Below are 12,655 nucleotides of genomic sequence, written 5' to 3' on the forward strand. Positions count from 1 at the left end.
ATCTAGCTGGGGTAATGTAGGCCCAGCACTCTTTCCTGCTTATGCAGGGGGTCGGACTCGATGATCCATTGAGGTCCCTTCCGACCCTAGTATCTATGAATCTATGAATCTATGTCAGGTCAAAATATCTTGAGAAGGCTGTGTTCAGATTTCAGTTCCACATGGATGATGGCATTGTGCCATTGTCTTTCCCCTGTCCATGAGGTAGACCAAAAAGCATCAAAACCTATTAGGCCCCACAGAATTGTGAGATGGCCTTAAAAAATCAGAAGATATTAAAACTAATAAAATCAGGGTCTTTGTTTTCTGGTTTTTGAGCCTTCCCATTTTCAAGGTTTTCTTCACAATTGTGTGCACAAAAGACTTTTAAAAGAAATCTGTGATTGACTTAAAAACACAGTACTCCATCAACTTAAGCTTCCGGAAAACAAGACTGAATAATATGAAACCCCTGAGAACTGCACAGGAGTTGGCAACATTTATTGTGCAACCAAAGATCAAGGCAGGAACCCAGATTTTGATTCTGGGGAAGAGATCCTGAGCCTTCTTAAAAGAGGATAGAGTTTGGATTCAGGGCTCTATGTTGTCACAGATCTTTTTAACAGATGCGCAACAGGGAGTTTGGGCAACTCCCGCATTACATTTTGGCACCAAGAGAGGTGGCCACATGTAATCACATGACAACCAGGCTACAAAGGGCCATGACAGGTTAAAATTGGGGAAGCAAGGATGGTCTTTTCTTAGAATCATTGATGTACCCATATATATGGTTATGTCTTATAAAACTGCACCTAGTGAAAATAACAAGATGTCTGTACCTGCTAAACCACTCGAACGTGTAGCATCCTACCTTGTTCAAAGTGAATTTTGATGTTGATGCAAGTTATTTTATTGAACCAACCAGGCACTTGCCATATCACTCAAACAGCAGAAGAACACACTGTTTGCCTATGTGTTATGTCAAATTAGCAGCCTTTCCTCCCCAACATGAATATATTATTCTCTTGGAGTTTGGATACTCTCTTGAGTAAGGCTGGCAGGTTGGAGACGTAATTCCTGGACACAGATAGAAGCTCCTCTAAAAATTAAAGTGTTGTTTAGCTCCAATCATTTACAATAACGCTTCCGTTACCAGGAGCCTAATTCCTTTACCAAGAGCCTAATTCTGGTCCTATTGTCAACGGCAGCTTTGCAAATCATCCGAAGGGGTAAAGGATCAAAGAGAGGAATAGTGGACAAGCATGTCATCTGTCATTCCAGCATACACTCAAAGTGCATTTTCCAGGCAGCTGGGAGCACTGCTACTCATTCAAGAGGAAGCCTGAATTCAGAAACTGTAGAATAGCCAGGCAGCAAGCAGATGTTGCAGCAAACAGATGCTGTCTTCCACTGAGATCAATAGGAAGATTAGTTATCTTCGTAGGGGGAGTATTTCTGATACATAGAATCATGGATGTTGTGCGGGTACCTATTTTTCCATGGGGTCATTGATGGATATGGAAAATATTTACCCTTAAAATGACACATGCTGACTTCAGTACAATTCATTCATTAATCCACACACACAGGAAGATGGCAGCTCACTTGCTGATTGCTAAAGGTTTAAGGCAAGTGCTGTAGTGAGATCTCAGATCTCCAAAGGTTGGTCACAGCATACTGAAGGAGACATCCAAATGCCACAAAGAGGAAGGGGGGGAAATGCCAAGATAGATGCAGACAGGTAATGCACTGGTAAATGAGGAAGTGTTATTGTAAATGATCAGCGCTAAACAACCCTTTAATTTGCAGTGATTCTTCTCGCCCTGGCAGGGAATTAGGTTTCCATCTTGCCAACCTTGCTTAAGAGAGTTTCAGATCTCAGATGCATTCATACTGGGGAGCACAAATACTCTCCTCCCAGACGTCTCAAAGAACCGGCAAGTACAGCAGGGATTTTTACTAAATGAAATTAAGGGAAAAGCTGTCTGACTCAGGAACAGGGCACCTGATACCTGTATTTAAGCAAACTGTGATCTAGGTACACCGGCACATTTGTTTGACCTCAACAGTGTGTAAGAATTTAGAACAATTTTAGAAGGAAATAATATTAAACAGCTGAAGAGGTAAAAAATGCAACTAGAATATCAGACCAACCTCGTCTCCTCCTTTGCAATTATAACTGATTTGCAGGGAATGAGTTGGATCCAATCTATTAGGACTTCTAAAGCATTTGATACAGTGTCCCATGGGAAATGATTAGTTAAACTACAGAAGATGGGGACTGTGGGGCTGGTAAGGGGGAGACGACAACAAGTTGTGCTGAAAGGAAAACTATCAAGCTAGAGGGAGGTTATTATTGGAGCTCCTCAAGGAGCAACACTGGGATTGGTATTATTCAAGATCTTAATATGAAGCCTGGCACATAAAGGAGGAGTATCCCAATGACACTTGTTGATGACAGAAACTTGGGAAGCATTATCACATCTATGAATCTATGAACCTATGAATCAGTGCAAAGGAGGATTGGCTATCGGACAGGAAGAACTGAATTACTTTGAAGACAGGAGGACTAGAAATGGCATGAAAGGTAATGGTACAAAGCACAAGTTCATGCATTTAGGGACTAACCAAGACTGTCAGCTTCAAGGTGGGAGCTCTTCAGGTGGCACTAAGAGAGGAGGAGAAGACCTGGATGTATTAGTTGATCACAGGATCGTGCTGAGTCAGCAATGTGATGCCGCTGTGAAAAATGTAAATGTGCCCTTGGATGTATTAGACAAAATATAGGCAGCTGAGAGAGAGAAGCATGAATGCCTTTGTACAAGACATATCCTGAATGGTGTGTCTAGTTCTAGTCACCCATGTTCAAGAAAGATGAATCCAGACTGGAAAAGGGACTACTAGAAGGGCGACTTGGACCATGAGTGGAAGGAAGAGACCTACCTTACAAGAAGAGGCTAAAAGTGCTTGACTTCTTTAGCCTAACAAAACCAAGGGAGTATGATTACTACTGATCAATATATCAAAGGCTAAACACCCAAAGAGAGAAGAGACATTTAAAATAAAGGGCAACATGGGCACAAGAACTAATTGGTATAAAATGGACAAGAATAAAATGTAGATGTAGAAACCATAAGGTTTTGAAATATTAGAGAAGGAAGGCTCTGGAACAGCCTAGCTTATTTGAAAGTGGAGCTTAATGAGTTTTTAAATGGGTTTATGGGACCTAATGCCTTATAGCTACAGGTGACTTGACCTGATGCCTGATGATTGACCCTACTGAAAATTTAACATTAAACCCCTGTTGCAGGATCAGGCTTTTATTGACAACTGCTTGCATGAATGAATGCTGCAGGATTACACCCCTGGCCTAGTTCTGTTGTAATCTAATTTAAACAGAGGCAGATAATGTTGTGCCCAGTACTACCCCTTCTAAGACAGCGGTCAAAGAACAATTTTCAGTCACTCGCAATCAAGAGCTACCAGCACTCACACAAAGCAAAGCAGCTGGCCAAGAGACACAACTGAATGCCTGCAACAAAACACAGCACCCAAACCTGAACTCTCCCAACAAACAACTTCTACAAACTCCAGGGAAAACGGGCAACACGCAACATGCAGATTGTTATGCTTGAGCCAAAGGGACAATGACCCATTGTATGAAATCCACAGAGGAAGTAAACCCACACCAACAACACACAAAGCATTTGAGATGATGATTTAGTTTCTTTAGACCACATTTTTTCACCTGTTGAAGGGGAACCAGTAAAAATTATCTCAAATTTGACCAATTTATTGGGCATTTGCAAAAATATTGAGAGGGAATATATATTCAAAAGTGTGCAGCTCCCAATTAGCATACTAGCAGAGGCCGTGGACATAAGTAGACAGTTGATCTAGCATGCCACAGAGGAGACAAACATACCATGCTCTCTCTGTCCCAGAGACCTGACTTTTGTCTTCCCCTGGTTTTCCTTTATCTAAACTAAGAGTAATCTAAGTCTGAAAGTTATAAGGTTGCTTGTTGGGTTTGGAAATACACCCCAACTGAGATCCATAACAATGTCAATGACGTACTTTGTGTTCACCTTCTTTCACAGCCAGCATCAGGTCATCTTTGATTTTCTTCTGGCAGTGCTCACATGTGCAATCAAAATAGTACTGCTTCTTCAGCTGCTTTCTGCGATCTTCACTGACATTGAGGAAATCAATGTAGGAAACTGTCAGCTCTTCCCCTGGTGAGATCTTACCCAGTGCACGCAGTTCGATTCTGGTTTCATCAAAGAGAGATGTGGAATTAGAAAGACCGCAAAAGTCAAGGGCCAGGGCTCTATTCACAAAACTGCAAGGGGCAACTTCTACTGTCTGGTCCTTCCATAGGCAAATCCTTAGTGTAAAGGACCAATTAACCTTTTGAATACAGTAGAAACCAGAGAGATACACAGCATTTCAGCTACTCAAACTCATGCTATTGTTAGAGTCCCACTTACCCCCTTAACCAACTTTCTTTCTTCTCTCTGTCTCAATTGGAAGTTCACCAGGAAGTGAAAGAGACCCTCAACTGTAAAGTTCATAACTGGATCCATTTGCATAGTTAGATGTACTATCTAGATGCAAAATTTTGTTATGTTCATGGGCACTTGGATGTGGGTCTTCATTTCAGGGCTGTTGTTACTGGGGATCTGCTCAAGTAAAGATATTGGGTGGATTCAAGACAGATAGAACAATCTTTTTTTTTTCCAGGGCCTGGGTAAGAAATCTGGATATGATTTTCCCAAAGCATTTCACCAATATCTGCTTAAAAGGCTGCAAGGCTTACCAAATATTTTTACAAAGCTGACCATACTTAAAAGTTGACTTTTACATAGGTTGAATTTCACAAAGTTTTCAGATTTTCCAATAAGCCTGTCAAATGGCTTTTGTAGTCAGCATGTTACTTTGGTCATTGTATTACTATTGTCATTGCCTTGGCATAAGGCAGTCATGGAAGACAACCATCCTTGACTGCGAGGGATTGCTGCTGATGATGATGACTGTCATTGTTGGCCATAAAGAAAATGCCAATTTCTACTACTATGGCAAAATCTATGGTAGCCCCAGCAAATAGCAGCACACCTTTAAAGAAATCCAGATTCTTACATTTCCCTGTTTCTCCTCTCTTTCCTGCCAGGGATACTAAACACCTCATACATTCAAAGTTACACCATTTGTCTTTTTACTGTGTTGGGTCAAATTCTACTCTCAGTTACATTGATTCAACTACAGTGAAGTCTCACATAATCGTGAGATGAATTTGGGTCTCCAGGTTTTCTATCTGATTTGAGAAAATCCCCATCAAACATGGCCCTAAGGATTTTTCTTATACAACTCTGTGTGTGTGTGTGTGTGTGTGTGTGTGTGTGTGTGTGTGTAGGTAGGTATATGTACATGCACACCCAGGTAAAATGCATATATATACACACATACATTTTATGTATATACGTATGGATATATATAAAATGAGTAATCTATTCCGCCCTTTCTGGTCCTCCCTGTCCATCACCCATTAGTGATTCCAGTCATTATTAACATTAGATGACTACATTTTTGGGAATAGAGCACCAGGGCTGTACTACCAGCCTCTGTTAGTAGACAAAACATATTTTTACATAGCCAAGCATACTTGAAACAATTCAAACAACTGTTCTCCATTGCTAAAGTTTTGGTACTACTCTTGAAGTCAATGGCAACATTCTCATTGACTTTAATAGTACAGAACTGCCCTTGCAAGACTTCTGACCTCCAGCTATATAGCAACAGCTAATGTTAACGTAGCCAAAAGTAAACCCAGAGAATTTTCATGGGAAGAAGCAAACCTAGTTCCATGTTTTCTCTGCACAATTTAATTTTTCAAAGAAGATTACCAGTTGCAGGAGACAACTGTATTGGCTCACAGATATACAGGAGCTTCAATACTGAATCTGTCAACCATCAAAATCCTAGGAGCATTATCATCTTCTGCGGCTGGCCCTGACCTTTTTTTGGCAGTAAATCATATCAGCAACACACTGATGATCACTGAATGCCCTATCATCATAAAGGGCAGCTCTTTCTTGTTATCTCAGAATCAAGAGAAAATGCAGGGACAGCCATAGAAAACCGCAACCAACAGGCACTCTACAGAGAAAGTGCATAAGATACAACCATGTCCATGGCAAAAGCTTACATAGAGAACATTGCTCTTCAGGCCTTAGTGGGGGCTTCACAGAGGCCAGTCATGCACTCAAAGAAACAGAATCAAACTTTTGACTTTTATGATGCCCCTGGTAGCCTAAGCAGATAAAGTGTTTGGATATTTTTAACCAGCCATCTGCACTGTGGAAGAGATTGATGATGTTTTGGAAAAGCCTAGGAACTCAAGGAACACTGTTAAAGGGACACTGTTGATCAGTTAAGGCTCAAACAGGATTTTTATAAAACTTAACAAAAGCATAAGTCCTTCCAGGACCTCCCCCCCAGCACCTGCACCCACCCGGTAGAAGACGTTCCAGTGAAAGGCAATGTTTGCAACCCCATCGTGGAAGAATTGTGCGGATTCGTGACAGCTAGAAAGTGAAATTGCCCAGATTGTCCATGACAAATGTCTATAAACAATGTCTATAAACACAAGTAAGTGAAACTCACTTTTCCATTACCATAGTCCTAGATGAAAGGATCGCACAGAGCAAATGGATAATGCTCCTGGAGAGAACTTTTTAAAAAACACTTCACTACTAATTTAAAAATATATCCTGTTTTGGGGAGGACAGATCCTATTGGCCATACATTATAAGACAACAGTGTCCCTTTGAGCTAGTTGGATTACAATATAGCAAATGCAATGAGTTGAAACGAGAATCTTTTTTAAAAAAAATAAACACATACTTCTTTAAAAACAACTTGCGTGAAAATGTTTTAAACAGGTAACAGTGGCATCATGAAAAGGTAAAAACAAAAGCAATCATGAGGACAAAAATGGATACAATCTACATCTAATTGTGTTGTCAGGGCAGTCAGTGCATCCAGAGGGAGCTGTTTGTTATGAAGAAACACAGAGTATTTAGTATGTCAGTAATGCAATCATTTGTCAGCTCATAATGCACAAGGTTTTATTTTGGGTGGTACAAGATTAGCGAGACCTTGTTCTGACTTTCATGCTCTTACTGCAGCTGAGAGAACAGGAGTGAGAAGTATGGGGGAGGAGGGGGATATTGGAGGAGTTTAAGGGAGGAAAAGGATGAAACACAGGAAAAGTAACAAGTGATAGGCCTATTCATAGTGAATATCACCATCATTTCTTTAACCCAGTACAAAGTGCAGAGTGAGTAAGGTTTGGAGGGGTTTAGTGGGACTTGACACAAGGACTGACATTCAGAAAATGGGGCAAGAAAAACTATCCCCAGACAGAGGCATCTACCAGCCTCATCGGTGTCACTTTTAGCCTTTGGTTAACACAGGGCGTGAGGGGTAAAGGTCAAAGGAGGGAGTTCGATGCGTACAAGACCAACCCACCTCATCTGTGTGTGGAACATTGATCTTACAGCCTCATGACTGAAAGAAAAAATAAACAGCTACAATTTACACAGGTAGGAGGACGACAAAAGCAAACGGCATCTGCACATACAGAACATTGAACAGCGACATCCCGGGGCCAGCGCATATCTGGTTGCAGCCCTGGAGTTAGCCGGCATGACGATCTCCCCTTTCACTATACAGCTGCTGTAACTGAATCGCTCACTAGTGGGCTGTGGCAAAGTCATCCGGCAGCTGTCCCGGTGCTAGGAGAGAAAGAGGATTCTGCACAAAACTGCTTGCAAGCGTCGGGGGAGAAGGGCTGCGTCTGCAGTTAGTCTGGCCCCAGAGGGTGTTAGATGCTGGGACTGGCCATTTCTGGAAAATCGTAGTCATTGTATGAGCTAGCGTCCGGGTCGGCCATGTTTTGGGAACGAGGGACTTAAGTCTCCTCTGTATGTCGTGGGTGTTAATAGATTCAGTGGTGTAAAAGCTGTGCAAGAGGGAAATTGAGCCAAATCATTAGAAACGTGGCTTTTGGCATAGGTGATCAGCAGGGATCCTGGTTTTCTCTGATTGTCAAAAAATCCCCAATTTTTGGTTAAAAAAAAGTAACCCCAAATCCACGTTTCCATGATTTAAAGGAAACACCACTAATATATAGATGTAGCTATAGATGTGCTCATTTTAATTATAGTTTCTAGGGCTGGAAGGAACCTGAAAAGATCATCAAGTCTGACACCCTGCCCTGGGCAGGAACAAGTGCTGGGATCATAATACCCCAGCCAGATATCTATCCAACCTCCTCTTGCAGACCCCCAGGGTGGGGGAGAGCACCACCTCCCTTGGGAGCGTGTTCCAGAGCCTGGCAGCCCTAACCATAAAGCAATGTCTCCTGATACCAAGCCTGAACCTGCTCTCAATCAATTTGTGGCTGTTATTCCTTGTTGTCCCAGATGGTGCCTGCGGGAACAGAGCCTCACCTATTTTTGCTGGTTCCCCCTTGTGAGTTTATAGACAACCAGCAGATCCCCCCTCAGTCTTCTCTCGTAGAGGCTGAATCATGGGAACAGGTGGATTTGAGGTTACTTTTTTAAACTGAAAATTGGGTTGTTTTTTTTAAATCAGAGAAAAGCAGGATCCCTGCTGATTAGCCCAGGGGTTCATTGAAGCCAACACCCTACTTTGAGCATTGACAGAGGGCTGAATTCCCACTGAATGTCATGGAGAAATTCCCAGCAATTTTAACAAGAGCTAGTCCTGTCACCTAACAAGGGGTTCAAAGGAAGACAAAAACTATGCATCCCATAATGTACCTGGCCAATTCCAGGGAGATATGCATCCCTCCCAGCTGCCCCAAGTGTTAAACTGATGTCCTGAAGGATGCCATTTGATTCCACTGGAAAGCTCTTTTACCCACTTTTCACATATGCTAAAGATTTGCCTGACCTGCTTTATTTATTGAGAGAGTAACTCTACCTGAATAATCCAGCACTTGCTAAGCCAGGTTTTAAAATACCTTAACTTTTTATTGGAAAGCAGACTCACCATGTTGCAAAATGATTAATTCTGAAGCTGCACAGAACAGCGCCAGCTGGTTTCTCACGTGAGCATATTTGTTCCAAGCCCCGGGACTGAGAACTCAAACCCATTTCATACAGAGCTCTGAAAGTCTGGGTCTAATATAATGAGTTATTTTAAACTTGGGAAACATTAGAAACAGCAATGGCCTTTCAGAGGAACAGGTCTTAAGCTCAACCATATGGTGGGTATTGATATGGCTATTTATACAGCTATTTGCTCATGTGCTTACAGCAAATCGTTCTCAGTCCTACCAGAGTATGAAGGTCCACTGAACCCTGTCTAAAGCTGAACCTCTGTAGTAGAGAAGGACAGGACTGGGAGCCCATGCAGATGATGTATGCCTCCCAAGCCTTGTTAAGACCAGTTCCATTCGGGTTTTTGGAGCGGAAAAAGGTTGAGACCACTGGACCAGCTCCCATATGGATGCTTATGTGGCAGTGAGACTGCACAATCCTTACCGTCTCTGCCAAGCGCATGATGCTATGATTTTTGGCAATTCCTCCAAATGGTGGAGGAAATTCCAGTGTGGAATCAGTGTGGAAGCTAATCAGTGTGGTAGCAGTTGGGGCAGCAAGGGTGGACTAGTCCTGCTATGCCAAGGTCAAATGGGAAATGTTCCTTTCTCCCAGCCCTGGAGCAGAACTGTAGTGGCAGATCTGCCAGTGTCATGAGACAAAGGCAAATAATCACCAAAGAATCACTTTCTTTTCCCACTGAACAAGGAACAGAAAACATCAGGAACTATCTTGCGATGTTTGCAGTATTTGCTCAAGTTTACAGTGTGGGCCAATTCCTCAAAACAGCTTCATGCACACCGTTCCTCTTTACTGTAGCGTGTCAGCCTAAAAGCATCCCCATTCTTTTCTTGCCACAGATCAATGAAACAACATCTACATCCTCATTTGTGGGTGGGGATGTGGGGGAGTATGCAAAGTAATTCATATACAGCTCCATCTTCGATACCCATTGACTCTAGAATGCAGCTCACCCTGGCTTCCACCTTGGAGGGGAAACATTTGGAAGGAGAGATAACACTGCAAGAAATCCATGAGCATCCGAATAGCAGACGTGAAATACCTTTTAAAAAGGGAAGTGAAGTACCTTGTAAAAAACTAAGCATATGGTTTGAGATTTACGTTCTGTGAAAAGCTGGAACTTAAAATGTAGATATACCAAACAAAACAAAGCACACACTTGACAACTTACCGGCCAAAAGACTTGAGAGGAGACCTCAGAGCTCTCTATATCACAGTTTACTTCCCAACTTTACTATCTAGCTAAGATCTTATATGGTCCACATCACTATGTTATATTTGATCCAAAGCCCCGAAGTCAGTGAGCAAACTCCTATTGAGTCCAGTTGACTTTGGGCCATCTCCCAATTTCCAACAATAACTTAGCTGTTTCTTTTTCTTTCCCGTTACTCCCCACCCATGGAGATGAAAGCTCCAGGACTCAGCACGATTTGTCTTCCAGAGAGATAGTGTGATGTTAAGGCCTATTTTTCTGCACACTTTACACTGCCAATGGCAATCTAGGTACATGAAAAAGGCATGTTCAAGCTCTGATCAGTTAATTAAGTGGGCACTGCTGGGCTGATTTTGATTTAACTTGTAGGTTTTGTGACAAGACTTTACCAACCTAGTTACCTTTTGTTTATATTTTATCCTTTTAGTTAATTAAGGGTAAAGCAGTCTTTGCTCAGATGTAGACAGTGTAGGACAGTTCTTCAGAACAGCTTAATGTACATCTTGGTACAAAAGCAGGTGACATCAGGCCCTGTATGTAGCCTAAGAGCTTGGAGAGTAATGGCAAATTACTGAGAACCCCCACTACCTTCTGAGGAGGGCAAAACTCATTCAGCTCTGTCATCTGGTCAGCAGAAGCTACATTGTCCATTATGGATCATAATCCCTTTGTCTATTGCCTGGAGCAATTTGTGTGATTGCAGTAGGATTGGTGGATGCTCAGGCTGGGATCCCCCCGTGGCAAGTGTCTCAATATGTAAACACCAGTCATACTTTTCTTCAGTTCCCATTATATACAACTAGTAAAGGGATAATGAATGTTTAATTGATGGTATAAACCTGCCATAAACCTGAGTGGTTTATTTTATAAATGGTTATAAACACATCAGTAGACATTGTGATAGGGAGTTACAAACTAAAGATACGAGCAAACTCCCAACCTGTGGACTCCTGTAATAGTAGAGAACGATTGATTACATCCGTCTGTTTAATCATTCATTAACTCTTTACAAACTCTTCATAAAGTGAGATTGATATAGCCTGTTACTATCTTATTCCAACTGTGCATTATGAACCTAATTATCAACATCAATTAAAGTCAAAGAGAAATTATCATAAACACCCTGCTTCAGGCATTTTGGAGGCACAAAAAATAACAAAACAGAAGCAAATTGGCATTTCAGCTCATCAGTAAGGGTTATTTCTCAAAGTTTTGAAAATACTTTGTTTCCGGCAAGCAACCCAGAAAAAATGGGATTTCCTTGGGACAAGTAACAGAACCCATGAAATGCATTGTATCTGTGACAGACTGTCCCTTCATCACGTAGAACGGAAACATACTCACTTGCCATTGTTGAATATGACAGTACAGTTAGGCCAACAGTCATGGTTCACCAGGCAGAGATTGGGGAAGACACCCACACCAACAGCCTGCAGTCCTCTTTGGTCACTCAGGGTGAAGCCATTGCAATTTATCTATTCCCCAAAACATAGGCACAAATGAGAATTATGGACATAGAATAAAGAGAGTTCAAACTTCACTGGTGCTAGGATTTCACTGTAAGCCTAGGTGTGGGGAATATTTTCCACTGATTCTTAATAACGTGTAGTATTCATGTTCTGGCCTAGGAAGGGACAGCGAGGGAGAGGAACAAGTATGAAAGGGTTGGTCGAAAAAGAGTATCCTTTAACCAGGACAAAAGACTAGGAAATCAACCACTCCAGCTCCAGCTGATGGATGGTCTGATCTCCTAGGCACAACTAAGGCGAGCTGCAAAATATTTTCTGATACTGCTTACTCAGAATTTCAAACAATATTGATTTGAATTGCTCAGCCCTTTTCACATTTACTCTTTGTGAATATTCCAGCAAATGAGTCTCCTGGGAAAAGTGCATTTTAAGGAAGGTGGGCAGAATATTCTCCAACAGCATATTTCAGACGTAAGAAAATGGATGCTGGCAGCAGAAACGGAATTAAATACTATCTTCACCCAACACAGGGATGAAAGGGTGGCATGATCTATGAACTCAATAAAAATAATTAGCTCACATGGCAGCACATTTCTGATAGTGAATCCTGGAAATAAGCAGCTCACAAATGACCTACAAACCAAGGATTATTTACAGTAATTATTCAATTAATTGTTTCAAAGAAGTCACAAACAGAAAATGAGATGAAATTCAGATGAATTTTTCACGGGGAAATAATTTACACCACTAATTTCCTTTCCTCACTCCTTGGCTTTTATGCACTATCCATATTCCCACATGTAAGCACAGAGTCTGGTCCAGTAATCTGCAGAGGGATGTAGGAG

The 12,655-nt window shown here is 41.7% G+C and overlaps 1 protein-coding gene across 2 annotated transcripts in view; it reads right to left on the reverse strand.

Moving 5' to 3' along the window:
* SMYD1 (SET and MYND domain containing 1) overlaps nucleotides 1-12,655 on the reverse strand; it is a 47,746-nt gene that overhangs the window by 7,151 nt on the left and 27,940 nt on the right. The window contains exons 4-6 of one of the 2 annotated variants that reach the window (XM_019553462.1): nucleotides 11,686-11,816; nucleotides 7,510-7,548; nucleotides 4,057-4,249 (exon numbers count right to left, since the gene is read on the reverse strand). In XM_019553462.1, coding sequence (XP_019409007.1) covers nucleotides 4,057-4,249; nucleotides 7,510-7,548; nucleotides 11,686-11,816 — 363 coding nt within the window. The remainder of the gene's footprint in view (nucleotides 1-4,056; nucleotides 4,250-7,509; nucleotides 7,549-11,685; nucleotides 11,817-12,655) is intronic. The other variant, XM_019553463.1, reaches the window with a different exon arrangement.

The sequence above is a fragment of the Crocodylus porosus genome, unplaced genomic scaffold (genome assembly GCF_001723895.1).
Source record: "Crocodylus porosus isolate Cpor-Errol unplaced genomic scaffold, CroPor_comp1, whole genome shotgun sequence".
NCBI lineage: Eukaryota > Metazoa > Chordata > Crocodylia > Crocodylidae > Crocodylus > Crocodylus porosus.